Source organism: Oscarella lobularis, chromosome 7 (assembly GCF_947507565.1).
Source record: "Oscarella lobularis chromosome 7, ooOscLobu1.1, whole genome shotgun sequence".
Lineage (NCBI taxonomy): Eukaryota > Metazoa > Porifera > Homoscleromorpha > Homosclerophorida > Oscarellidae > Oscarella > Oscarella lobularis.
Window position 1 is genome coordinate 2,351,592 of NC_089181.1, and position 22,858 is coordinate 2,374,449.

Below are 22,858 nucleotides of genomic sequence, written 5' to 3' on the forward strand. Positions count from 1 at the left end.
TCACGCCCCCGTCTTTCTTTCTACATCCGGGTTCCCACATGGCGAACGGCGTCCCGATCTCCGTCGAACCGTTCACCGAGACGAGAATCAGCGAGATTCATCCGACCGGCGGCGAAACGTGCGTCGAGTAAGCGAGTCTCTAACCCGAAAACCTAAAAAAGCGAGTGGGGTCCCGTTCTTTTTTTACAAGACAAGAAAGTCTCTCGGAGAAGCTAACGCGTCTCGCGCAGCAGATCGACTTCGGCGTCGACGTAGCCGAATTCAAAGCGAAATCGAGCGGCAGCGGCGCCGATCCTCGAATCGACGAGCGAAAGGAGAAGGAGGAAGAGGAGGAGGTCAAACATCCTTGGGAAGACGTCGTTACCAAATTGAGGTAAGTGACACATTTAATTAAATAATTAAATAATTAATTAGTGATTTTCTAGGCAGGCTTTCACTGAGTTGTCCGTACTATGTGACGTATTGAATATTGTGAAGCAAAATCGACCGCAGCAGTTCGGTTTGAATTATTTAGCATTTGAAACGGTCATTCAAGAGCAGCCGAAATCCGATCCAAGATACCAATTGCTTGCAAATAGAAAGGCGAGTGCATTGAAAAGAGTCCAGCTGTAAAATATATATAAACTCAGTATGCTCTAGGCTTTGCTTGGTGCAGCCGAGATTTTGCTGGATGGTGCTAATGCTATGATGAATAGTCTGGAAAGTGGGCATAGTTCGATGTCGTCGGGCAGCGCATTTCATTTGGAATTAATGACGATGAGAAAGCGATGGCGCTTGAGAAGAATTGGAGCCAATATAACTGGTGACGTCAGTTACCAATCAGGTAGTGAAATCATTATCATATGAGTCGATGTAAGGTTTATTTAATTATTAAGTTGGGTCGGAGTTATCCCAGCTAGGACATTTTGACGTCCAAAAAAGCGACGAGACTAGTAGTGGCGCAGGAACTCTGAAAGTCAATCTTCCTCTTTCACTGCAATCGCGCGGCAAAATATTTGTCTTTCTCACTCAAGCCCCTACTAAAATGATGACAGGTGAAAAAGGATCGCTTGGGGCTACTTTGCACCTTGTAGAATTCCTCCTCCTATTCAGATGTATCGCATTGGATGAAAATCTGCGAAAGTCTTTGGAACCGTTCTTCGTCAGATGCAAACTCCAGCGCGGTTCCCACCTGGCAACATGACCTAGAGTCTGCTCAAGAGTATTTATACGCAAAAGAACTCTTTCTGCTGGTACAGGAATCGATGGGAAGGGGGGGGGGTTTCGGTTATACTGTTTTGGGTTCTTTGTAGCTCTGCAAGGAGGCGAGTAGCTGTAGATTGTCTGCTTGCCGATCTGAAACTACCATAAGTGGGAGCATTCTTATTGCTCAGGTAATTTTTTTTCACTTGAGAAATAATTAATAATATAAAGAGATACACCAATTAGATATTTCCTGGACATTGGTTGACCGTTGTGTTTGATTCAAGAAGTCTTTCAGGAGCGCCAAAGGTAGGAAAGTGCAACCAATTATCGTTTCAATTTAATCTATTCCTGCAGACCACGGAAGCGTGCCCGTTGCCATTGGGAACAAAGCGAATGGCTGATTTGGAGCTCTGTCTCTATCAGCGTCTAACAGAGGTACACGCTGCCAATAGCAACGTCGGAAACGTTCCCACACCGACGTCCCTCTCGCTACGCCATCCGAAAAAGTATCGTCAGGCTGGATTCAGACTCGTGTCAGAAGAAGAGCTTGTTGAAACGCCAGAGGAAAGGTGTACATCATTTAGTTTAGGGGTCATAATCGGGCCTTCATTGATTTTTCTAGTTCTTGTCTGTTTGAAGTGTTAGTCAGACAAGCTCGACACTATTTGATGAAGGGCTTCTGTTTGAGAACGTTGGACGAAACCTGTCGGGAAATCATAGACAGGAGAGTGACGCTGAACTCTAGCCCGCTATCAACTTCAACCCAATCTGTTATTGGACTAAAAATCCAATCCACTGGCAAATCTTTGGGGTTCTCAGATACGTTTAGAAATATTTCTTGATCCCAATCTACTTTGTATTTAGAGTTAGCGTGCAAATTTCCGTGGAATCGACGTCCATTCGAGCGATTGGCAGCAACGGCGGAGCGAGAGAATTTCTATTTAGTGATCTGGGAAAGAAATTGAAGGCGTTCGTATTTTATCAAATTGCGTTGGATAATTTTTGCGTTGCCGAGTCGGAGATCTTGAGCGTCGGCTGGCGCATATTGAGCAAATGCAAGCAGTCTCCTATCGATGATCATTCCAACACTTGCCCATCGATTTTGGCCGCGAATAAGAATGGGACACGGTTTGTGTATGTATATGTATTTAAAATATGTTCATATAACGTTATTTAGAGCGGTATCTTTGGTATTTTTGTGGGAACCGGTTCCAGCTGTTCGAGCGTCAATTTCGAAATCAAATGATCGGGTTGGGAAGCAAGCGTTGAATCGGTTTGATGCACTTCGTTCGCTTGACTTTACTACTGTACAATTGAGTGAGTTTGCAGTTCGCGGGCTTGCTTGCCAACTGAGAGCGTTACTCCTGGCCGAGGAATGACTATACAATAAACGCTCAATTTATATGTAATCAATTTTGTAGAGCACGCGCTCCACTGCGAGTAATCCGGGCGCCCGTCACTGGCTCTCGTATCGATTGATTCATCGGTATCACCACTCTATTCTGTTCCCTTTGTTGCTCTGCCCACGCGTCCGATAGACTAAGGGGGCATTCTGGAAGCGTCGAGCGACAGCGACGAAGGCGGAACAAGCCCGCCTCCACCCAAACGCGTCCGTCTCTGTTCGCCAACGGCGCAAATCCGAGCCGAAGCCCAAGTCGCCGTCGCCGAAGACGGCAGTCCTTCTCCTCGCAAAGCGATGAACGGATCGACGAAGGAAAACGACGCGCTTTCGACGACGAACGGGGGGCGGCGACACGAAGGCGACGGCGGCGGCGACGACGGAGGCAAAAAAGCGCTGTCGAAGACGGATACGGAGATCATACGGCTAGTGGGACAATATCTCAGAGATATGGGACTCGAGTGAGCCGTGCTGCGACAATATTAAAATTCGCATTTTTTAATTAATTAATTAATTAATTAATTAAAAGGCGTTCGGTTGAGCAGTTGGTGACCGAGTCGGGCTGCGCTATGGAACATCCTGCCGCTTCCAAGTTTCGCGGTCACGTTTTGGATGGCGACTGGGAAAGGGTGAGGGGAGACTCACGGCCCGCCACCTTCGAAATTTTTTTTTTGATTGGATACGTTTTTGTAGTCTTTTACTGCTTTAGAAGAAATCAAGCCTCTTCTTGCGTCAGAAAAGGATTTTGAGGTTAATTAAGAAATGTCTTTTGATGGTACAATTCGTCCAGTGTTGTTGTTTTTTTCAGAAAATGAAATTTCTTCTGCTCGAAGAAAAGTACATGGAAATGCTGGAAAGAAAAGAATCGATGGAAGCGCTCGCCTGTCTTCGCGAAGACATCACGCCGATGGACTTCGACACGGGAAAAGTTTACAAACTGAGTAGCTACATGATGTGCAACGGAATCGACGATCTCAAAACGACCGCCAATTGGCCGGGAATCGACGGCGGCGCCAGACGAAAACTAATGGACACGCTACAAGGCAAAGACACAAGGGGGAGGGGGGAGAGAAATAGGTTTGAACTTCTTCGTCATGTAGGGTTTCTGCCGGCGTCTGCGATGTTGCCTCCGAAACGGTTGCAACAGCTCTTGACGCACGCTCTGGAGAGACAGGCGAGCCTGTGCACGTATCACAATACGAGTTGCAAGCCGACTCTCGGATCGTATTCGCTGCTGACCGATCACGCGTGTTCGAAGTGAGAGCGTCGCAACTCTTCTCCCTTTCTCTTTTTTTTTGACTCTGTGCTCATCTAGGGATCAATTTCCGAGCGAGTGTCATTATTCTCTTCAGGATCACACCGACGAGGTGAGCTCGAGACGAGGGAATTAGAGAGTGGATTGATTTCTTTTTTCTGTTATACCCAAAGGTGCTTCACTTGCAATTTTCTCACAACGGTAAGTGGCTGGCATCGGGATCGAAAGATTCGACCGTCATCATATGGGACGTGCAAGTGTGTGACGTTTGCTTCTCTACCGTACTTCTCGTCGCATATTCCCTTTCTCTTTTTCCAAGGATCCTAGCGACGTGAAAAAAGCTCGCACTCTGCAGGGTCATCCGTTCGGAATTGCTTGGGTCCAGTGGAGTCCCGACGACCTGTACGTGCTCGCCTGCGGCGAAGAGGACAGCGCCGAAGTTTTTATTTGGATAGTCGAGGTAAGACTAATTTTTGCCTTTATCACTACGTTTACGCCAGTTTTTATATAGACAGGCGAATTGAAGTGCCGTTTTCTGCACAGCGTCGACGACAGTCTGAGCACGGCCGCTTGGCACAGTGATTCGCAACGATTCATTGCCGCCGGAATCAAAGGCCAATTCTATCAATGCGTGAGTATATTATATAAGTGTCAGAGAAGCGTCGCGGTTTTTTAAGTTTTTTTTTTCTTCGAGGTTAGAATCTAGATGGTAACATGTTGGAGTCGTGGGATGGCGTGCGCGTGCATTGCGTCGCCGTGGCGCCCAATTCGCAGCAGCTCGTCTTGGCGGCCGACACTCACATGCGAATCAAGGCGTACAATTTTCATACGATGACCAGTAGCGGAGCCGTGTGCGTGAGAGTCGACGGACGCCTGTGCCGTCGCGCGTTGTCCTCTTTTGAATTGGCCAATTTGTGTTGAATAGTGTGCAAGAAGATCATCCCGTAATGAGTTTTAGCGTTTCATCGGACGGCCGACAGGCTTTGCTCAATATAGCGTCTCAGGTAAGGTTCGAAAAGTGATAGTAGGATAGTGATAGTGGTTTTAATCTTCTTTTTCTCTCTCCCTATTCAGGGTCTTCACCTATGGGACTTGAAAGACGAAACGCTGATCAAACGATATCAGGGCATCAGTCAAGGTTTCTATACCATACATTCTTGCTTTGGCGGAGTGAACGAAGATTTCGTTGCCAGCGGAAGCGAAGGTAAATCTAAAGATTTTTTTTGAGAGGGTCTGTCACATTTGAAGTTGTTTGTTAGATCATAAGGTTTACATCTGGCATAAACGAACCGAAACTCCCATCATGGTACTGTCGGGGCACACTCGAACGGTGAATGCCGTCAGCTGGAATCCGCAAAATCCGAGCATGCTCGCCTCGGCGGGAGACGATGGCTACGTAAAAGTGTGGGGTCCAACTAGAAAGCTGGAAGAGTCGCCCAAGGTTGAAATGTTTGCAAACGGGCAAGGTATGAGTCTGCCGTCGAGTGTGCGGTCTTCGTCCTCTTCTTTATTGTGATGCATGTGCAGAGCCTGATTAATGCGCTTCAAGAGATTTATTAGTTTCATAGAGTGGGATATGACTATTTGTCAGCATAGCAATTCGTTGTATAGTCTATATTGTCAAGAGACGTGGATTTGATCCTGCCCACCATCATGTTTACGTTTGCAAGAAATTACTCTGTGCAAAGAGCGGCCTCGTTGCCTCCCCAATCTGCGTGACGTAGGTGTTTGCGCTTGCGCAGTTTCTTGATGATGACGTCATTTGAGCGGAAGTGAGAAAATTGGGCAAAACGAAGAGCTTTATTTCACATTTTTTTAGTCGAATTCACCGTTCAACTTGTCTTCAATACAGAATTTTAATTTCAGCCCACAGAGTGAAGGAATAGAGCAGATTTTCCAAAAATAGGAGACTTTAGGGCCCTACCCGCCCTCAGTTACTTCACCGCGGCTCGGCTCACCACCCCGCAAGGCGACGCTCGTCTGGAAGAGTGTATCGGCTTTTAGCTACGCTGTTGTCCGACAATGGCCGAAGGGTTCTATCATTTGGGCGGTAAGCTTTTGAACTGCGACCCAAAACAGGCGGGCCCCGCGCGCGGGGATTACGAACGCCAACGCAGCGAATTCCTTCTCCGTTTGTCGCGTTCGTTTCTCCAACGACTCACTGCATTTCGTTCACCGGTCACACTCGCAAAAGCGCGACTGATCGGTTGGGGCCCCTCTCGAGGAACCCGAGTCAGTTTTCCTTACCACTAGACTATGTCTACATGGAAGTGGACCCAGCGCCGGCGCCCTATAAAGTGTGTCGTCTCGAGGAGCTGTCCAAAACGCCCGAAGGACGAATCGAAGCGCTCGTCACGTCGATGTATCGACGTCGCGATCTTCCAACGTCTCTCGCGCAACTCGCCGATCGTTTTTCAGGCAAGTCGCGTCGACTCGACGATTCCGTTGCAATATTCGACTCTTCTAGTCGATTTCGAAGAGGAAGAAGGTTGCCTTTGGTCGACCGAGAGTTTGAGCGCCAAAGAGAAACATCAGCTGAAACATCGCGAATTGTTTCTCTGTCGAGACTACGAAACGTACGAAATCAGTCTCATAAGGTCGGCGCTTGCGAGAGACGTAGAAACGGTCGTTTTGATTTGCGATTTTTTTTTCAGGGGAAAGTGCTTGGTCACGTTGCTATGCGAAGTTGAGACCCCCGAATCCTATTTGAAACGACCGGTATGCTGTAGTCGCTAGGAACATCAGCAGAAGGGGGTACTAGCAGTTGTTAGATGGGTAGACTGACAGGTCGACGCATCCATATCATAGTTGTGTTCCTTAGAAAACCGGATTGCACCAAAACTAGGAATGCCAGTCTTCTGTAATTGTCTCTTTTTCTCAAAGGATACGTTCTACTATTCACTCATTTACGATCCGCAAGCGCGAACTCTTCAGCCGGACAAGAACAGCATTCGGATTGGCGATAAGTACCAAGCGCAGGTTCCGCCTGGGCTCGCTGAGAAAGAAAGCAAGACGCCCGAGGAGACGGCGACTCCTCTCTGGAAGCCCGACACTATGTCAAATAAAGAAATTGATCAGTATATGGTATTGGCTCGGTATGTGCAGTCGATTGGGGAAAGCCCCAGGTTGTCTTTTGCAACTATGTGACTAGATCTGTGGGGACGTTTGCTCGTGCAATGATTACGAGCAAAACTTTTCAGCCAAGCCTTCACGCCAGTGCGGCTGCTGCTTCTCGTGACGTCACTTTGGTGAGACTGCCGTTCTATGCGCATCATTGTTTATGAAATTTAATTTTAGCTGCATGCCATGACGTCGTTACATCGATCTGGTTATGATCTTGCTACGGCCGTCGCCTATCTTGTTCCTCAAGGGGGGCCTTTGCTCTGTCGCGACGAAATGGAGAACTGGACAGCCGGTTCTGATACACTTTGAGTAAAACGGCATCTTTACGTTTATTTAGAGGAAGCAAACGTTTTTGAGAGAGCACTTCAAGCATGCGGCAAGGACTTTCACGAGATTCAAAAGGATCATGTAAGTAAATGATAGTCGAATTACCAATATGAGAAAGCTAACACTAGTGTGTTTTAGTTGCACTGGAAGAGCATCAAGAGCGTTGTGGAGTATTACTATATGTGGAAAACGAGCGATCGATACACATACACGGTAGGAAGAAGAAGTTTAAGAAGACGTATCTTTCAATAGGCGATTTTCTATTGTACATAGAAACAGCAGAAATTTCTTGAACGGCAGAACAAGCTGAAAGATTTTGCCATCAAAAGAGCGTACGCGGGGGAAAAAAAATATCTCACTTCTGGACGAATTAGAATTCCTTTTTACCAGCCCTTCACACCAAGCAAAAGGCGGAGGCGGCACCCCAGGTCCGGGAAGCGGTCCGGGCGGCAAGCCTAGCGGCGGCGATCCTGGTCACTCGCCGTCTGACCTACAGCAACGAAAGGGTCCGTCGCCTTCGCACGGTTCTACCGGCAGCGGTGGGCCATCCTCGGTTGGAGGAAATGGGAAAGGAGGAAGCGGGGACGCTGCTCACGCGAAGGCATTGATTCCCAGCGCGAAACCGTGTGAATGTTGTAAAGGTACGACGACGAAAGCAAAGGAATGAGATCTCTTTATTTCTCTTTCTCTCTCTGTCGCCACAGTGTCTTCGTCTATGAAATGGCATAGTTGGGGGCCTCCAGAACAGCAACTCAAACTGTGCAATGACTGTTGGATTTATTGGCGAAAATACGCCGGATTTAAACTCGCCACGAAATGGGGTACAAACGAATCGGTCAGTGTCGCGGGATCGTCTATTTTTGTGCTATAGAAGCGTCTCGATCCGATGAAGCGTGTCCGTCTTACTTGTGTCAGCATTGCAATCGTTATTTTACGAGAAAAGGTTTGCTTTCAATAGCACAATATTCTCTCTCTCTCTCTCCAAGCATTTACGTTTAGAACGGCTTTTGACCCATCAACGGGACGGCTGTTCGGTTGCAACGAAATCAGCAAAAGTGAGTAACAGCTGAAACGAAAAAAACATTTCTCCAACTATAACTTTGTGTTTTTCTTTTCAGAAATTCAGAGCGAACACTCAAACAACGCAAAGAATATTTGTAATGAGACCAAAGTCGGCGACGTTCTTTGCGAGAAAAGTGCTCGGCGCCAAGCAGTTTCGGCGTTGCGGCCGAAAACTGGGTCGACCGGTCAGCCTGAGCCTCCTGAAGGACAGAGGTACGACGCCGCGTATCGGGGGACTGTTGCCAGTTGGAGATCTTTTCCTCTCCCTAGACGAACCGTCGCGTCGCATTCCGAGATGCTACCGCATTCGCGACGAGTCGTGGCATCGCGTCGCGAAGACGGAATCGACGGAACGACGCAAGACGCGACTGCTCACGCTCGACAATCAGATTCTCGATCTCAACGCGAGCCGTCGAACGCCGAATCAGAAGCTTCTCCACTCGCCGCAGCTTCTCGTTCAGAAGCACTCGAGACGCGTCAAATCGAAGGAGGAGGCGATGGGCGACGCCGTCTTGAAGGCTCATCAGGAGCAGCTCAAACGGGCTTTACCGGCGTTGAAGTCGGTCGTAACCGTTGACGTGCCGGCAGCAGCGGCTCCATTGGCGCCGCCGCCGCCGCCGCCACCGCCGCCTGAAGACCAGTCGACCAGCGACGAGAAAAAAGAGCAGCAGCCGGCTGAGAGTTCAAAGGGAACGTTTTTGCTCGTTTCTCTTGATAACAACAGGAAGTCGGCGTTGGCTCCTTCTAGTGCTGTTGCGGCTGCTGTCAATGCGGCTGCCGGAGCTACGTCTACTCTGAATGTCTCTAACGCTGTGTCGAATGCTGTCACGGCAGCTGCTGAGGGAAAGACGATTTATCTTTTGCCTGTTACTGCCCTGAAAGGCGGCAATGTAACGGAGACGAAGAAGAAGAGCGAAAAGGCTGCTTTGTTGGAGGCGAAGAAAAAGCAGAAGGAGAAGACTGCGAAATCTACTCTACCTTCTGCCGCTGCCGCCGCCGCTGCTGCCACCGGTGCTGCCGCCGCTACTGCTTCCGCCGCCGCTGCTTCCGCCGCCGCTGGTGGTAGTGGTGGAGGAAACAGTGAAAATGGTAAGAATGTTCGAAAGAGGATGGCTGCCTCAGCACCTGAATTAGATAGTAAGAGACTATTGAGCTTAGTCTTTCTTGCATGATTTGTGTGGACGTAGATCCAACAAAGCGGACTGCGTTAGATGCGTCGAGCGCCAAGACGAGAAGAGTCAGTCCACGCCTGCTCGTCGGAGGAGGAGGAGGAAATTCTCCGATTAAGAAGACCAAATCATCTCCTGACACTGGAAAGCCATCTTCATCTCAGTCGACGCCGCGGAAGAATGAGAAGGTGGGACCGGCGGTCGATGAACGCGTGTTTATTTCTGAGAGCTCTCCTGTTGGAAAGTAAGCGGGTCATACGTGGGATCAAGACTTGGGGAAATGACCGCTGTCTCCCTAATAGGAAAAGACGTCTTGAGGTGCTTCCTGTGTTGCGCAAGGCGGCTCGAAGGCCGTGCGTGGAGCCGCCAGTTTCGAAGCTTCCGAAAAAGGAGAGAACGTTGAATGGGAACGATGAAAGTGATTTGATTGAAGGTAATTTTGCCCCAACGACCAGTGGAAATGCAGCTGAGCCAATTGTGATCGATTGATTCATTGATTCATTGATTCATTGATTGATTGAGACTAAGTTATTTTATGTTGTTTGCTGATACTGCTTATTACTATTCTAGAGCTAGGGCTACACTACAATTAGTATAGCTCTTCTCAGTTTGTCTTACTGTACGAAAAAAAATCTAGGTTTAGTTTCATCGAAATCACGTGAGTCGAATCGCGTAACGTTAGCGTACGCCAGCGCATTTCTTTCACGGGACGTTCTTTTCATTCACCTTCTTTATGGCTGCGAGGAGAGCCGCTTTGTACGTGTTCAATCGCGAAAACTTGCGATGGGTGTGCAGGTGAGCGTCCTTCGTCTTAGCTTAGTTGCGTCTAATCATTTTTTTTTCCTTTCTCCACTTTCTCTTCCGCCTCCTTCAAACGACACAGCACGGTAAGCAGTCTGCTTAGCATTCGTACCCCTTTAATAGCCTGTAGCCCCACTAGTTTCAGATAGAGAGTAGGCGTAGCCCGCTACCCACTTTTGGTAGTAACGTGACTCTTTGACCTTTCCCTTCTTTTTTCTCTAGCACTTCTGGGGTCCAGGTTATTGCATTACATCTTGGTGGCTTCTTTGCGCGTTGATTATTGATCATTGCAGTTGCTAATTGGGCCATTCCTATTGCAGCCATGGTGGATATCACTCGCAATCCGGATATCATTAGCGGCAAAATGACGTTCGGTAGAAAATAGAGGAAGGTCATGGTTATGAGAAATGTTGGGCATATGATTATGTGTTGCAGCTCTGTGCGTTTATTCTGCATTGTTTATGAGGTTTTCGCTGAAAGTGATTCCTCGCAATTTGCTTCTATTTTCATGCCATTTTACGAATGAGGCTTGTCAGCTGATACAGTTTGGGCGTTGGGCAAAATTCAGGTAAAAACGTCTCTGGCTATAGCTCTGCTGACTAAAATCCTCTTTAATAGGATGGAAAAGGAAAAGATCGTAGCAGCGTAAGAATCGCACGAACTTTTGGAACTATCTTTTACAAGAGGGGTTATGGATGATGCAACTTCCTTTTACTGATTACTTATTAATAACCAATGGATGACCAATCATAATGACCCGTATCGCAAAAAAGCAAAGACCACGCCCTTCGGTTGTGGACCGAGCGCGCCAACTCCGCGGCGATAGAACAAACGAAGTAAAAATTTTTTGATCTCGAAAAGTCTTTTCTTTTTACGCGATCGCTACTCCACCAACATTATATATTTTTTGAGATAAGCCGCTTATGTGACTTTGACGCGCATGCTCAACGGACAAAAGCGCAAAAAATCGTCCGGCGTCCGCGTGCGACTTGGCATTCCCTCAATCATCGCTGCATGCAGCTTGGAATTCTCCGCGTGGACCCCTCCGCGTCGATTGGTAAGCCCGCGAACTGAGCCGTTTAGATTCCGCGTGCCGTCGGCCACGTTTTCGCAGTTTCCCGCATCTTCGAATTGCGCGAAAAACTGAGCTTCAGAGCGTCGAAGCAGGCTGCGTGGCTGTTTCCAGCGACGTTTTTCGCACAGGATGAGGCGACGTGACGACGCGCGTCACGTACTGTACGTCTTTCGCTGCGCATCCACTCGCATTTAGGCGATCCCTCACCGCACGCACCCGCATTTCCTTTCATTTCACTTCTTTCTTTCTTTTTTCCAGTTTGGCGAAGAAGACGACGAAAGAAGAGAGCACGTGTCACCTCGCCCATCAGGTTCGCACTTGGGGTGTAGGCGTGCACATAGGGGGCGGGGCTCTGTGTGACATACACGGTCGGATTGCCTGACATGCCACTGCCCACGCTCGCGGGCATAGAAAATTTCCGTCAGTCTAACCGTTAGGTCTGATTTCCAATCGTGTAATCGAGGGCGGGTTGGGGTCCGCGAGTGAGGGCGGGTGTCGTGGCAGAGCATGAAGCCCACATGTGTATGTTGCAGAGAGTGTGGCGTGACAACAAATCGGTATAATGTAATGACCACCCCTTCCGTGCTTCGTTTGCATAGTGCACTACGTTAGTTTGCACGGGTCCGCTCCCTTGCACTAGGGTTTAGTTGGTGGCTGCCAGTAGGGTAGGGCGGATTCTGTAGTAGGCTTGTAGCTCCTTCCCCTCGTGCTTAGCTAGCAGCCGCCACGTGCTTTAGACCGTTTCTCAATGGATTTTGAGGTAATCTAGGTTGATTAGAATATAGGAATATTTTAGGTCAATGGATTTTGAGGTAATCTAGGTGCCATTATTTTATATTTTCTTTTAGGTGTAGAGTAGGTTTAGGTTTTTATTTTATTCACAGGTTTTAGGTCAGTGGATTTTCAAGGTAATTTAGGCGCCATTGTTCTTCACGTAGCTAATCTGTTATTTAGATCAATAGATTTTTGAGGTAATCTAGGTCAATAGCTAGGTTCCATTTGTTTCTAGATTATTTTTCTGTAGGTGTAGTCTAGTAGGCTTTTATTTTATTCACAGGTTTTAGGTCAATGGATTTTTGAGGTAATTTCATGCCATCTCTCACATAGCTAATCCATTCTTTAGGTCAGTGGGTAAGCGTATAAATTGCCAATAATTTTATGGCGATTTTTCTGTACTATTTCTTTTTCAGGAACTGACTCAGCTGGAAGATCTTCTGGAAAGTCAAAGTAAGCCGCATATGGATTGTCAATTATTATTTGTTACAGGAATTGATCAGAGTGCAACTGGAAGTTGCTCACAGAAAAGGTGCAACTTTACAGTTTGTCGTCTCATATAACACAGGTCTTTTTTTGCAGTGTTTAGTGTTGATTGGAAAGCTGGGAAAAGCAGTAGCAACTTTATGTATATATAGCTTTTGTAGCGTTTTTTTAATTTGCACGGTAGCGCAGCTTTGCACCACGTGCCCTGTGTATAGCTCAGCGCGCTCACACCACCATGCAACGCCCCGCCGCGCGAGCGCACGTCATCTCATCTCCCGCCGCGTGGGCGTCACAAAAGACAGGTAACTATGTCAGAAAGCAGTGTTTGTTGTTATTAACATTCGTTCTTTAGGAGATGGGGTCCTGAGCACGACCTAGTGATCAAAAAACTGCTCTCAGCCGGGGTCCTGAGCATGACCCCGTCATCAAAAACTGCTCACTTGTAGACAAGGGAAGGGACGGTCACTTTATTTAATAAATTTGAAAAAAATGCATAGAGTGTCTCCTCGCGTTTCGTGCAAAGGCAGTTTTGACGGGGTCATGCCCAGGACCCCTGCGAGGCAGTTTTTGATAATGGGGTCATGCCCGGGACCCCGGTAGAGCAGTTTTTTAATGACAGGGTCATGCTCAGGACCCCCAGTCCTAAAAAAACACACTTAGCCAAATATGAGGCAATGAATCTGCTTACCGGATAAATCCTGACGGAGAGCTGCAGTCCCCACAGCTGATGTGTCCCTGCTACCGTCCTCTGTAGACGCATGCAGGCACGTTTTCGATGTAGACATCGTTCTCCGACAGAGACTACCAATAAAGATAGTAGCCCCTGTTCAAAGATGCACGCCATAGGGTGGGCAGTTTTTCTCCTCGTGCCCAGGAGAGGTGGCCGTTTAGACGATATTGCCTCATACCACAGGAGGCATACAATGGCCTTTTAGGGGTTTGCGACTTATAATTAAATTGCGAACCCCGTGGTCTTGGACCAACCCGTCTCTGCCGAGGACGTTGGGACCGCAGTCAACCTCTTCGTCTCCGAAAAATTGCACAAACGCAAAACCTCCTATGTGTGACCATCCCTAAGATCTTTTTGCAACGTCGAGGGCCCCGAGCGTTTCACAAATGTGTCGCGCTGCTTTTAGAATTCCGCTTACCTCTGTAGCCTAGGTGGCAGCCTGCATGACGCCGTTGAAGTTCTGCTCAGCCACTGCGACGTATCAGGGCGACGTATCACGACAGGGGTTAGCGCACGTTATCGTTACCGTTGTGCCGTTGTGCCGTCCCGCCATTTCGCCATTCGAATGAGTAAAGAGCCGGGTTTGTTCTCCTTGGAATTGGTCGTTGACTTCGTCGAAAACTTGAACGTGCCGTGCATCGTTCCGGCGATTGCCTTCAGACTTGTCGACATGCCGACAGTCGTCATTCATCTTCTGAATCCCTGTAGCGTCACGACCCTTCGAGCTCACTCGCGAGCGGTCACAAATCGAATTCCAGGCGATGTTCAAAATCTCAAAAACGCCGACGGACGATTTCCATTTAGAAAGGGCAAATCGTGCCTATTCAAAATGACTTTCGATCGATTGCGACGACACTTGATGACCACTCCCCTATATTTGATGTTGCTCGACGTGTGGAAGGAGCCCGCCTGTCTCGTCGGAACCGCGACGATTCGACTCGATCGCGCCGTCGAAGAAATTGGCCGTTCGATTTCCAGTCAAGGCCGAGCAATTCCCGCTGCCTGGGGAGCAAAAGGAACGCATACCGTCTATAATCTGATGGGAAGCAAAGTGGGAGAGGTTCGGCTTGCTTACAGGCTATATAGTCTTGGTCCCGTGCTGGAATCCCACGTTGCAATGAAACCGATTGAGAAGGAGGAGGAGGAGAAGGAAGGTGATGATGGTTCGAGCGTGCCGATTTTGCCGGAGGCTCTTCCTGTATTGACGAATGAGACTGGTGAAAATGGGGAAAAGTATGAGGCCAATACCTTGTGTCCGCCTCCGATGTATTACAATAGTCAGGCTGCAGATGTCGAAGCGTCTGTGACTGCTACAACTGATGACGTAGAGGAGGAAGAGGAGGAGGAGGAGGAGGAGATAGTGGAACAGCCTGTGGATCTGGAGACGGAAAACGAGCATTGGAAAACTCTGATGACTAGTGGAAATCCAAACGCACGTCCACTCGTTGTCGAAGACAAGGAGAAAAAGGCAGCAATGAACGTTTCTGAGGAAGACGCTCCGCTGCCTCGTACGTCGCCCTTTCCGGCTCAGTTTTCACTTCTTAACGGTCTTCTGTTGGAGCTTAAACAGTTAGAAAATCAGAAAGTATTGTCTGTGGAGGAAAAGCGTGATGAAGTACCTGTGGAAGCCAAGGTTGATTTGCCGGAAGAGAAACGTGTTGACGAGGAAAACACGCCTCCTGACTTTTACCAAGGACCATCTCCCTCTCCCGATACCCTTTCCCAATTGACTTCGTTAGTCTATGAACGTCTCAAGTTGGAGAGGAAAAGAAAACCGGTTTATTCTAAACAGAGAAAGAAAGCGCCTGTTAGAGAAGAGCCTAAAAGTTATCACGTGGGCAGTTGCCAACAGCGACACCGTGTGTCTCCGCTCCCCTATCGCAATTTTGCTCAATTTCCGAAGAAGCAAAGGGCCCCAGCGGAATCTACACCCACTCCATTTGCGTATCATAAGAGGAGAAAGCATAAGGGGACAACGTTGGAACAGAGTCGTAACCAGAAGCCAAAGAGCCAAAGGGAAAAGGAAGTGCAAACCCAAGCCCAAAGTACAATCTCAGGGGAAAGTCTTACTGCCGTCAAAGAGCGTCTGAGAAGCGGTAGCAGTTCTAAGACGAGAAGTTCAAGCTCCAGTTCCTCCTCTTCATCATCGTCGTCATCATCGAGTTCTCGTTCCTCGAAGCCAGCTGTAGGCTCCAGTCGCAATTCCAATGGAATCCTAGAAGTACGGTTACCAGAAATAGTCATCAATGACGAAGCTGACTTGGAAACGAAGGAGGAGGAGGAGGAGGACGAAGTCGTCGTGGAAAGAAGCCCCAGTCCATCGACCCATTCGTCTCTTCACGTTGAAGACTTGCTGGCAAAATCTGACGTCAAATTCTTCACCCCATCGCCTATATCACCTATGTCAGGAACGGAAGGAGAGGAGGACGAAATTGAGCCGCTCGAATCGTCTCTCCCCAAAATAGCAAGTCTCACCGATTTGAAGCCAATCAGCAGCAATGCTGAAGACGAAGAAGAAGGCGACGACTATTCGGACGATTTTGAGAATAAAACGGATTCTGAAGACGAAGGAGATGGCGACGAGACGAGTTCAGTGTCCGGTTCCAGTCGATCCGTGCACCATTCAGGATATTCGAGCTCGCTCTCAAGCGCTGGATCAGCTCGACCTATAATCCAGTCCATAGACAAGCTAACGTCGAATCCGAACTTCGGATATACTTTTTAGCGAAGTTTGTAGTTTTCGAAGCCGGGCGTTTCTATGTCCCGGCTACTATTGTAGTCGTGCAATGTCTCTGCTTCTAAATCTAGTCGGTGCTTAGTCTATCGACTATTTTTGAGTAACTTTCCTGGGTTTAGCTGTTTGGACGATTGGCAAGGCGATTGACGGGCAGCCAACAATTTCAGGAGCAGTTGGACGTGTGGCGTCTCTATCATCTGACGCATTATTATAACGAGTGCGGAGGCGAAGACGTCAGAGTGCGCAAACCTGATCAGAAAGTGCGCTTCTCCAAGCAGCACCTCCAAGTCCACACTGCCATCAACGCACAGGTAGAGAGAGGGAGGGGAATGCCATATCTGTTCTTTTTTAACTTGTGCTCTTCCACGATAATAGGTCATTCGTTTGCTAGAAGACAAACGTGACAGCACGATTAGCTTCAGTCTCGATGTTTGTCCTTCAGCAATTGATCACCCTAAAGCAGGCCACGGTATAAATGATCAACCAGTGCCTTACCCCCATTGTCTTGTATTGTACTGTAGGAGTGTTTCTTCGGGGACGAGCTGTGCCTGGAAGTGTCGTAGCCTTTTTTCCTGGTGTAGTGGTAGGAATGAGTTTCCTTGTTAGATATTTTCATTCTATTTGGTGGTCTTCTCAGTATCTTCCGCCTCATGCAAAAAGTTTACCTACCGGTGCTGATCCGGAGTACAATCTTTACATGATGTCAAGGCACGATGGTGCAATCGTCAATGCCAATGAATACAAGGTAAGAAAAAGGTTAGGAGTATGGGTTTATTTGTATTGATTCACTAGGACGCGAATCCTTACGCATTTGGCCATCTGATTAACCATCCGCCGAAAGGTAGAGGATGCAGAATCAGTTCTATATACTGTTGTGCTCGTCTTTAGGCACACTGCCAAATGTCATGCCCTTTTCCTACGACGTCCCAGTGACGTTCCCAAGCCACCTTGTTCCTCTAATCCCCAACAGGTAAAGCTCAAGACTTTTTTATACAGTCAATCCTCTAATGTGCGTGCCTCACCAAGGTACTTCAAAAGACCTGGATTTCTTTACAAGACCCGTTCGCACATGCGCTGTCTGGTAATGGTCACAACCAGACACGTACAAGACGAAGAACTTCTAGTCAAGTGCGATACACCCAACATGTATAAATATATATATGAATCAATAAGTGAATTCACAGCTATCGACTCAATCCCAAAGGGCAACTACCCGAATGGTATTTCCCCGTAGACGGCGAAGAAGACAAACGACGATGGACGACGTAATTGTACATACCGTATTTAGAGAATCAATCAATCAATCAATTAATTTCGCTTGCGAATTCTGCTATAATCTTCTGCACGCCGGCAGCGAGTTTCTCCTTTGGAAGACGTTTGTTCGCTTCGACGTATTCCGTGATCTTTTCGACGTAAGCAGCCTGATAAATAATCTTATAAGGCGAATTGGGAAAATTGATTATTTTCTCTTGCCCTCCGAATCGCTTTCTCTTGCTCGCCGACTTGCTTAAACCGCGAGTAGATCTCGTAAAGAATTCGTCCGCTCGAGTAGAACTGCTGCATCGCGGCTCCGTCTCCGCCCTCGTTCGCCCAGGCCAGTGTCGCGATCTGTTCCGAAGACATTGGCGATCTAATTTGGAATGAGCTCGACGTGCGTACCTGATTCAGTAGAGCAGCATTGTTGAGACGCCATGGATCGTGTTCAGACGCCATGTTTTTCCGCGCATGCGCATAGCAACCAAATACAGTATCAGTGCCCTGGGCGCCAAGTCGCTACTCTTCCTTGCCTCTTGCAGCGTCCTTTCTTTATGCCTCTACCTCTTCGTTGATTTCATTCTTTTCCAATGACAATGATTCCAAGCACATTTTTATTTTCTATGAAGGAGACCCAACGAGAGAAAGTCTAGAAAGCACGAAGTTATTCCTAGATTTTCATTCAACAGCTGACAAGCCCTGGGAGAAAGAACGTCTTCTATTCACTGGGGAGTGGGGACATGCCAAAAAAATGCTAGTGTAGCATCAAATATCAATTTTATATAAACGCCCAACTGAAATTTTTGATATAAAAAACGCAAATTCCGTGGGATTCAACTAATTAATATCAAACGCGACCCTAAGCCCTCCAGGCCTCCCTGACTCCTCCTGGCACCTCCTGGCACGCCTAATAACACTCCACCAGCACCGTTAGAGAACTGTGGACTCAAATAATTGACAACGTTTTCGAGGGCGGTACCAATATGGCAAACAGGGCGTGGCTACCACTGATCCTCTCCCTGACTTTGTCGAGCTCGTCGACGGCCCAAAACGCGTCCGCGCTCGACCGCGACTACTGGCGTCGTCTCGCAATGAAATCGCAATACTATCTAACCCGACAGAACAGCGTCGCGACGAACCTCTACTGCGGCACATACCAATCGGCCAACTCCCTCCACTACAGCTCCCTACGCACCGAAGCGACGTTCGGCGCCGCCAGCTACGACGACACGACGACGACGACGCGACACGTTTGCCCGTCGTCGAACGACGGCTTGACCAAGTGTTTTACGGCGACGGGAAAATTTCGGCTGTTCGATCAGACGCTGAGTCTCGAGGAGCAGCTCGATTTCGGCGTGCGACGCTTTCACTTGACGCTCGCGCGCGTCAGTTTGCTGACGCCGGAGTTGCGCGTTTGCAAGCCCGTGCCCGATGTGTGTCGAACGCTGAAGCGAGAGCTCAACACGCTCGGACTCTACGAGTATTCGTCGACCGTCGATATATGCTTCGAGTTCCTCGGAATCAAGGATTACGGAGAATTTTCCGGATGCACGGAGGTGAGGTGGGAAGTTCGGCTATCAAGTATGAGAGATTTCCCGGATGCCGTTTAGGATTCGCCCTCTTGGTCCGAAATCTTGAACATTTTCAGCGACTTTGCGAGACGAAGTGGGAATTCGCGTGAAATCATTATCATTGACGTTGACACGAGCCCCATGCAACGATTCGGATGCAGTCAACAGGCACTGGTCGAAGGTGCCGGCGCACATTCCTAAAACAAAATTTTAGAAAATGAGTGAATTCTTTGCTTAGATCCCATAGAAAACATACTCGGAGATTTGATTTATACGCCAGCCGATTTGAATGATTTCATAAGATCATCGGCAAGTCTTCTGCAAGAGAGACGATTTTCGTTTAATTGAAATGGTCCCATATATAGCCCACTCCCGATCCTCTCTTTTACGACCCGCTAAGTTCACCGATTCAGTGGCCCAGCGCGACTAAAGTTTTCTCCGTAAGATTTTGCATCGATGAATTCACGTTCTCAACGGCCCAATTTAGAAAAATCGTCAAATCATCATGATGGCTCCGTGCAAGTATAGCGGAAAGTGGTTTCACCAATCAACTGACTTCAGAAAATTTGATGGTGTCCCATTCCCCTGTCTCCGGCCCCCAATTATAATTAGAACCTTTCTCCTTCGCGTAGAGTTGACCTCCACCAAGGAATTCGTTCCACAGCGATGTGGCACCAGGAGGGGTTCGGGTGGATCCGTCTCGGCGCTCTCCCGACAGTTCACCGGCATCTACGAAGATCGAACGACGGTTTGGGTATTGTGAAAAATTATTGTACATCTATCTTTCTTTCGTTAGTTCGAGATAGAAATTCAAGCGGACGACGGCACGACGCAGGGATACGCTTACTTAGCTGATGGGATCGACTCTGCGGGAATGATGGACGAGCAAGCAGGTTAGAGAAAAGAAGATATTGAAAAAAAGAGGCTACAATGTCGTGTGTAGCGGAAAGCGTTATCAGTTGCGGCTACAGTCCCGTCTTTTCGCGAATGCAGGACAACCGGGTGTTCGGTGCACAGAAAAGAAAAGTTTTCATCGGCGAAGGCTTTATACAACCGTGTGTCTTGTGTAGAATGCGTTTGGTTTTGGGGAGAAGGCGAGTCGAGTTTGTGCGAAAAGGGAACGTGCACGGCGTTCAAACGCATTCAAGACCCGGCGGTAAGCGAAAAAGAAAAAAGAAAACGAGTCTGTAAATCGTCACGTCTGACCGTGATAGTCGATTAGAAAATACGAGTTCGTCAACGTCGATTGCGAACGTGAGCTGCCCATGGCTTGCAGACACGATCACAGTGAGCTCCTAGCTAACGCTATCAGTGCATACATAGACAGTCTCTGTCTTTCTAAGTAACAACTTTGTGGGAATTTGGCCGGAGTGTCGTGTTTCCAAATGAAACCGGGCCAGATTTAGACAATCGTGCAACGACGTGTATGTATCTACCCGAATTACACTGCTACTGATTTCTTCTTACGCTGTATTTTCTTTTCTCAGATTGCCTCGACTTTCACTTTCCTGATATTCCGACGAGTCCTGAGTAAGTTTTCGCTTAATTAATTAAAAATGCGCGCGATACGACGCACGAGCTCTTCTTGCAGTGACGCTTCGTCCCTGCTAAGATCCATGACAGACAGAAACGTCGACTTAGCCTGGGTTAAATACGTGAACTTGGTGACGTGCCATCGAGGTACAGTACCATCATAAATCCGTTTCAACCCAGCACATAATTTTTTCTGTTCTCTTTCAGATTCGAGTCTAAATCCTTCGGACCAATATTATGATGTCAGTGGGGATTGTCTACTTCTATCTACCGTGTCTGCATTCGCTTTGGTTTTAATGACTTTGTTGCATTTTATCTGTTGAACCCCTTACCTTTTGTACCGACTTCTACGCGTTGCTAGTTGAGGCTGTGTACAGGAATAATTTTGCGCTAATCGTTTCAATTTATGAAAAGAAATGATTGCTTTGTCATTGCACAGGGTCTGCGAGCAGTTGCTGTAAGAACTCCCTGTTATAATAATAATAATAACAGCGTACTAATTCATCATTAATCAGGGTACATCTCTACCTCGTCTTGTCCATGGCTTCTTGAATACTCTCGGAGAAAAGATATAAACCCTGAAATCCATAATCAGGATGCGTATAAACGGTCGCTTTTGACGGGTCGTATGCCTGTCGTTCAGCTGTGTGTAACAATAGATAGTTTGCACACGTTACATGCGACCGCTAAAAGGAAGGTATGACTAATGCATATGATATATGAATAAAATAAAATAAGTTGCCTGGTTGCATCAGACGAAATGACAGCAGCTTCCACATCAAATCCCTCTACCGCCTGACTCAAGTTTTCTTCTGGGCGAGAAGAATCAGGCTGGTCGTTCTGAATTGCCGCTGGCACTGCAAAAAAACGAAGCGAAAGTGATCGGCGACGTCCGGGTGGACGGATCGCCCTTTTCATCGCGAAAATCGGGCACCCGATCGCCCATACGCTCACAGATGCCGTATTTTGCATCGTTGTTGGCTCCCGCGTCGTCGTCGTCGCCGAAATCGGCCGTTTCTATGCTATGCTTCGATCACGTGTTCGTTTTCCCGATGGTCCGGGCCGTTCGACAAGCCCGCGAAAGAGCCAATCGACGATAATGTACAGCGAAACGTAAGACGAAACTTCGAAGAAGAAGAAACGCGACCACGAGGCATCGTACGCCATCTTGACCTTGAGGCGAGAAATCTTACATCATTATTGCCAAGAATAGATTTGCTGACCATGGATCATGATGCAATCGATGGTCAAACGGTCATTAAAAATTCGCACCTATTCGAAGGAACCAACCAGAGCGCTAGTTGAACCCAACGTGACCTCAACGGACCAATGAGCGCGCTGGGCGGAGCTACACGGTTCAAAAGGGAAGTGCACACGGATTCTCCTTCAGTTGCGGCCTAGGGTGGGTGCGGCGTGGAGCAATCTGCGTCTCATCCTTGACGGACTGGCTCGGGAGATTGGCAAAAGGACAGTCTGGATCGTCGGATCAGCGTGGCCCACGGATTAATCCCGTGCCGGAGCCTCTAAGCAGGGCGATGGGGGGCTTCGGCCTCGGTTCACGCACTGAGCAGAAAGATCGCCTATAAGTCTTATTGTTGCCAAACGAGCACGGCCTGCGTTAGGCAGAGTGGGTACGGCTCGGAGGGGGTGTCGCAAGCGGTCTGGTTGCCGGCACTTATCTCACCAACTGGCACGATTAGATTGCGGATGATCTGGCTCAGGAGAATTCGATCTGGGCATTGCACGTCCTTTCCTGTCGACTCCTACAAACGGTGGTCAGCCGCTCTCCATCTCAGAAGCCCTGGTTCTTAGCTTCGGCTTACCAATGTGGTCAGGTATCGTCGCGCCGGGGGACTCGGTATTAGGGGCCGACTACTCGTCCAGGCGGATACTGGTTGAGGTGGCCTATGAGGCTAAAACTCGCCCGAAACTTTTTGGAACGGGTGGCCATTGCTTTGCGGTGGCTGCCTTGAGCTACGAAGCGTCCGAACCTCCCCGTGGTGTAGCTCGGGTAACGCTAATACGGACGCATTCAGAAAAGGTACGTAAAACGATCTTTTGACAGTGACTAATTGGGATTTGATTTTTAGATCGCGAGCGCGGAAGGAAAACGAAGATCGAAGAGAGAACGATCGACGAAGACTAAGAAAACGATCGAAAATACAGTGGACACGCTATAGATAGGTTTCTGCATGAGTGCATGTACTGTAAAATTACTGTACGAAATACAATCGAATGTGCGCAACTTGATCGTGTACGTGGCCGTCACGCATTCGTCCAGATTTGATTCTCGTTCAGCCTGCGATCTACTGGATGGTTTTCTGACCGAATTGATCAACGTGGAAGGCAAGGGTTTTCACACACATTCGACGAAATC

The 22,858-nt window shown here is 48.2% G+C and overlaps 7 protein-coding genes and 1 long non-coding RNA gene across 10 annotated transcripts; 7 read left to right on the forward strand and 1 right to left on the reverse strand.

Annotated features, from left to right (window-relative positions):
* The first annotated feature begins 13 nt into the window (after nucleotides 1-13).
* LOC136188775 (mediator of RNA polymerase II transcription subunit 17-like) lies at nucleotides 14-2,594 on the forward strand. Its single transcript, XM_065976568.1, has 12 exons — nucleotides 14-127; nucleotides 191-373; nucleotides 426-582; nucleotides 640-823; nucleotides 876-1,034; nucleotides 1,093-1,232; nucleotides 1,293-1,373; nucleotides 1,429-1,491; nucleotides 1,540-1,754; nucleotides 1,808-1,996; nucleotides 2,050-2,313; nucleotides 2,363-2,594. The coding sequence occupies exons 1-12, from the start codon at nucleotides 39-41 to the stop codon at nucleotides 2,562-2,564; spliced, it is 1,926 nt and encodes a 641-aa protein (XP_065832640.1). The 5' UTR covers nucleotides 14-38; the 3' UTR covers nucleotides 2,565-2,594.
* A 42-nt stretch (nucleotides 2,595-2,636) lies between these two features.
* Nucleotides 2,637-5,483, forward strand: LOC136188776 (WD repeat-containing protein 26-like). Its single transcript, XM_065976569.1, has 13 exons — nucleotides 2,637-3,045; nucleotides 3,114-3,213; nucleotides 3,278-3,334; nucleotides 3,393-3,627; nucleotides 3,685-3,841; nucleotides 3,900-3,951; nucleotides 4,013-4,096; nucleotides 4,159-4,299; nucleotides 4,351-4,470; nucleotides 4,539-4,690; nucleotides 4,765-4,843; nucleotides 4,914-5,043; nucleotides 5,099-5,483. The coding sequence occupies exons 1-13, from the start codon at nucleotides 2,882-2,884 to the stop codon at nucleotides 5,353-5,355; spliced, it is 1,728 nt and encodes a 575-aa protein (XP_065832641.1). The 5' UTR covers nucleotides 2,637-2,881; the 3' UTR covers nucleotides 5,356-5,483.
* A 236-nt stretch (nucleotides 5,484-5,719) lies between these two features.
* LOC136188772 (metastasis-associated protein MTA3-like) lies at nucleotides 5,720-10,172 on the forward strand. Its single transcript, XM_065976566.1, has 18 exons — nucleotides 5,720-5,889; nucleotides 6,093-6,257; nucleotides 6,307-6,436; nucleotides 6,494-6,557; nucleotides 6,723-6,934; nucleotides 6,991-7,087; nucleotides 7,137-7,254; nucleotides 7,300-7,370; nucleotides 7,428-7,502; nucleotides 7,563-7,621; nucleotides 7,680-7,930; nucleotides 7,994-8,110; nucleotides 8,161-8,232; nucleotides 8,289-8,344; nucleotides 8,408-8,564; nucleotides 8,622-9,488; nucleotides 9,539-9,764; nucleotides 9,823-10,172. The coding sequence occupies exons 1-18, from the start codon at nucleotides 5,862-5,864 to the stop codon at nucleotides 10,007-10,009; spliced, it is 2,952 nt and encodes a 983-aa protein (XP_065832638.1). The 5' UTR covers nucleotides 5,720-5,861; the 3' UTR covers nucleotides 10,010-10,172.
* A 69-nt stretch (nucleotides 10,173-10,241) lies between these two features.
* Nucleotides 10,242-11,074, forward strand: LOC136188710 (mitochondrial pyruvate carrier 1-like). Its single transcript, XM_065976485.1, has 5 exons — nucleotides 10,242-10,315; nucleotides 10,544-10,559; nucleotides 10,615-10,695; nucleotides 10,757-10,889; nucleotides 10,940-11,074. The coding sequence occupies exons 1-5, from the start codon at nucleotides 10,304-10,306 to the stop codon at nucleotides 10,968-10,970; spliced, it is 273 nt and encodes a 90-aa protein (XP_065832557.1). The 5' UTR covers nucleotides 10,242-10,303; the 3' UTR covers nucleotides 10,971-11,074.
* Nucleotides 11,075-13,951: 2,877 nt separating this feature from the next.
* LOC136189086 (microtubule-associated protein 10-like) lies at nucleotides 13,952-16,111 on the forward strand. The gene has a single exon (XM_065976930.1). It carries the CDS (start codon nucleotides 13,952-13,954, stop codon nucleotides 16,109-16,111), a length of 2,160 nt encoding a protein of 719 aa, XP_065833002.1.
* Nucleotides 16,112-16,158: 47 nt separating this feature from the next.
* Nucleotides 16,159-17,519, forward strand: LOC136188778 (SET domain-containing protein 9-like). The gene is made up of 9 exons (XM_065976571.1): nucleotides 16,159-16,193; nucleotides 16,243-16,434; nucleotides 16,499-16,592; nucleotides 16,645-16,706; nucleotides 16,761-16,868; nucleotides 16,916-16,964; nucleotides 17,012-17,093; nucleotides 17,150-17,251; nucleotides 17,308-17,519. Exons 1-9 carry the CDS (start codon nucleotides 16,173-16,175, stop codon nucleotides 17,390-17,392), a joined length of 795 nt encoding a protein of 264 aa, XP_065832643.1. The 5' UTR covers nucleotides 16,159-16,172; the 3' UTR covers nucleotides 17,393-17,519.
* A 312-nt stretch (nucleotides 17,520-17,831) lies between these two features.
* Nucleotides 17,832-21,591, reverse strand: LOC136188787 (uncharacterized). Of its 3 annotated transcripts, XR_010670298.1 has the most exons (10): nucleotides 21,436-21,591; nucleotides 21,224-21,338; nucleotides 21,010-21,167; nucleotides 20,753-20,949; nucleotides 20,638-20,703; nucleotides 20,525-20,590; nucleotides 20,416-20,474; nucleotides 19,205-19,677; nucleotides 18,573-19,145; nucleotides 17,832-18,026 (listed from the first exon to the last, which is right to left on the reverse strand). It is a non-coding gene; the product is annotated as an uncharacterized lncRNA (long non-coding RNA). The 3 variants fall into 3 exon arrangements; XR_010670297.1 differs by lacking the exon at nucleotides 17,832-18,026 and having other exon boundaries at nucleotides 18,041-19,145; XR_010670299.1 differs by lacking the exon at nucleotides 17,832-18,026 and having other exon boundaries at nucleotides 18,041-19,145; nucleotides 21,430-21,591.
* On the forward strand, nucleotides 18,219-20,917 carry LOC136188777 (uncharacterized). Its single transcript, XM_065976570.1, has 14 exons — nucleotides 18,219-18,933; nucleotides 18,988-19,129; nucleotides 19,187-19,257; nucleotides 19,314-19,388; nucleotides 19,436-19,520; nucleotides 19,581-19,696; nucleotides 19,745-19,841; nucleotides 19,892-19,957; nucleotides 20,019-20,104; nucleotides 20,163-20,235; nucleotides 20,292-20,372; nucleotides 20,436-20,478; nucleotides 20,540-20,628; nucleotides 20,689-20,917. Exons 1-14 carry the CDS (start codon nucleotides 18,361-18,363, stop codon nucleotides 20,802-20,804), a joined length of 1,713 nt encoding a protein of 570 aa, XP_065832642.1. The 5' UTR covers nucleotides 18,219-18,360; the 3' UTR covers nucleotides 20,805-20,917.
* Nucleotides 21,592-22,858: the final 1,267 nt, after the last annotated feature.

What these genes read in the sequence shown, in the direction of transcription:
- LOC136188775 (XM_065976568.1), top strand. Translation starts at nt 39, where the DNA reads ATGGCGAACGGCGTCCCGATCTCCGTCGAACCGTTCACCGAGACGAGA. An exon ending in AATTGCTTGCAAATAGAAAG is followed by an intron (nt 583 to 639) that starts GCGAGTGCATTG and finishes AGTATGCTCTAG; the next exon opens with GCTTTGCTTGGTGCAGCCGA. An exon ending in GCGAATAAGAATGGGACACG is followed by an intron (nt 2,314 to 2,362) that starts GTTTGTGTATGT and finishes AACGTTATTTAG; the next exon opens with AGCGGTATCTTTGGTATTTT.
- LOC136188776 (XM_065976569.1), top strand. Translation starts at nt 2,882, where the DNA reads ATGAACGGATCGACGAAGGAAAACGACGCGCTTTCGACGACGAACGGG. An exon ending in ACTAATGGACACGCTACAAG is followed by an intron (nt 3,628 to 3,684) that starts GCAAAGACACAA and finishes TTCGTCATGTAG; the next exon opens with GGTTTCTGCCGGCGTCTGCG. An exon ending in TGCTCAATATAGCGTCTCAG is followed by an intron (nt 4,844 to 4,913) that starts GTAAGGTTCGAA and finishes CTCCCTATTCAG; the next exon opens with GGTCTTCACCTATGGGACTT.
- LOC136188772 (XM_065976566.1), top strand. Translation starts at nt 5,862, where the DNA reads ATGGCCGAAGGGTTCTATCATTTGGGCG. An exon ending in ACCGTGTGAATGTTGTAAAG is followed by an intron (nt 7,931 to 7,993) that starts GTACGACGACGA and finishes CTGTCGCCACAG; the next exon opens with TGTCTTCGTCTATGAAATGG. An exon ending in CTCAGCACCTGAATTAGATA is followed by an intron (nt 9,489 to 9,538) that starts GTAAGAGACTAT and finishes GTGTGGACGTAG; the next exon opens with ATCCAACAAAGCGGACTGCG.
- LOC136188710 (XM_065976485.1), top strand. An exon ending in TAGCGGCAAAATGACGTTCG is followed by an intron (nt 10,696 to 10,756) that starts GTAGAAAATAGA and finishes TATGTGTTGCAG; the next exon opens with CTCTGTGCGTTTATTCTGCA. An exon ending in GGGCGTTGGGCAAAATTCAG is followed by an intron (nt 10,890 to 10,939) that starts GTAAAAACGTCT and finishes CCTCTTTAATAG; the next exon opens with GATGGAAAAGGAAAAGATCG.
- LOC136189086 (XM_065976930.1), top strand. Translation starts at nt 13,952, where the DNA reads ATGAGTAAAGAGCCGGGTTTGTTCTCCTTGGAATTGGTCGTTGACTTC.
- LOC136188778 (XM_065976571.1), top strand. Translation starts at nt 16,173, where the DNA reads ATGTCTCTGCTTCTAAATCTA. An exon ending in CCTTTTTTCCTGGTGTAGTG is followed by an intron (nt 16,707 to 16,760) that starts GTAGGAATGAGT and finishes TGGTCTTCTCAG; the next exon opens with TATCTTCCGCCTCATGCAAA. An exon ending in GTTCCTCTAATCCCCAACAG is followed by an intron (nt 17,094 to 17,149) that starts GTAAAGCTCAAG and finishes TGCCTCACCAAG; the next exon opens with GTACTTCAAAAGACCTGGAT.
- LOC136188777 (XM_065976570.1), top strand. Translation starts at nt 18,361, where the DNA reads ATGGCAAACAGGGCGTGGCTACCACTGATCCTCTCCCTGACTTTGTCG. An exon ending in AACGCATTCAAGACCCGGCG is followed by an intron (nt 20,105 to 20,162) that starts GTAAGCGAAAAA and finishes TGACCGTGATAG; the next exon opens with TCGATTAGAAAATACGAGTT. An exon ending in CTTGGTGACGTGCCATCGAG is followed by an intron (nt 20,629 to 20,688) that starts GTACAGTACCAT and finishes GTTCTCTTTCAG; the next exon opens with ATTCGAGTCTAAATCCTTCG.